This window comes from Antrostomus carolinensis, unplaced genomic scaffold (assembly GCF_000700745.2).
Source record: "Antrostomus carolinensis isolate BGI_N321 unplaced genomic scaffold, ASM70074v2 scaffold36437, whole genome shotgun sequence".
NCBI classification, from domain to species: Eukaryota; Metazoa; Chordata; class Aves; order Caprimulgiformes; family Caprimulgidae; genus Antrostomus; species Antrostomus carolinensis.
The window spans coordinates 6,090-6,965 of record NW_010330154.1 but is presented as its reverse complement, the minus strand read 5'-3'; the positions used below and the strand labels follow the sequence as shown (position 1 = coordinate 6,965).

Here is an 876-nt window from a genome sequence, read left to right as displayed (position 1 = left end):
GTCCCTTCCAACCCAAACCACTCTGGGATTTGATGGTTCTATCTACACTCCGCTGTGACCACCTCTTGCTCCCAAAGCCTCAGCAAGAAGCTGTGAGGGCAGCACCATGGCAGAGAAAAGCCCTTCACTGGTGCTACGTCTGCTCCCTGGAACACAGGGGTGGACAGGAAAGCAGCTACGCCCAAACCCGCAGGCCTGGCAGACATCAGCCCCTCCCCACACAGCTCCTCCACGTGCTGCTCACCTTGTAGTGCTTCGCTGCAGGAACTGGTAGCCCAAGTGGTTGAGCTCTGTGGAGCAGCCGGGCGGCACACGGAACCTGTGGGAAGAGACCCAAGTGAGCAGCTCTGACACCTCCTCAAGCCCTGAACGAAGGGCAGCGTGTGAGCAGGTCCTCAGTCAAGCCAGATCCCACCCCGAGGACACAGCTCCCCACTCCCTCGCTGCTGAAAGGCAGCAGATGTCTCCAGGCCCAGCTACTCCCTGACACAGCCCCTTGCTTTGGGGAGAAGCCCTCGAGGGTGCACAGTGGCCTCTCCTCAGCACATCTGTGCTGCCCAAGAAGTCAGGGAGATGTTGTAGCCCTCGCTCTGCCTCGTGCCCAGGGCTTCAGGAGGGCACAGCACTAGCCCCAGGGAACTTTCCATCATCTCCCCACACAAGCTGCTGCCTGGGGAGAGGATGAGGCAGCTCATGAGCCAAACCCTTTCATTACTGCCAGATCACCAGCTCGGGGGTGGCAGGGAGCAGGGGAGAGACGGCAGCTGCACAATCAGCCGGGAGGGCGATGCTGACAGCTCGCTGCTCCTGACAGAGCCGTTCCGCCTCAGCTCAGGCGGGGACAGAAGAGCCTTCCAAAGCCCCTTGTTGATGTCA

The 876-nt window shown here is 60.6% G+C and overlaps 1 protein-coding gene across 1 annotated transcript in view; it reads right to left on the bottom strand.

Moving 5' to 3' along the window:
- Nucleotides 1-221: 221 nt before the first annotated feature.
- Nucleotides 222-876, bottom strand: part of LOC104528742 (mitochondrial Rho GTPase 2) — a 6,420-nt gene continuing 5,765 nt past the window's right edge. Inside the window, exon 10 of the mRNA XM_010172836.2 lies at nt 222-319. Coding sequence (XP_010171138.2) covers nt 241-319 — 79 coding nt within the window. The 3' untranslated portion in view covers nt 222-240. The remainder of the gene's footprint in view (nt 320-876) is intronic.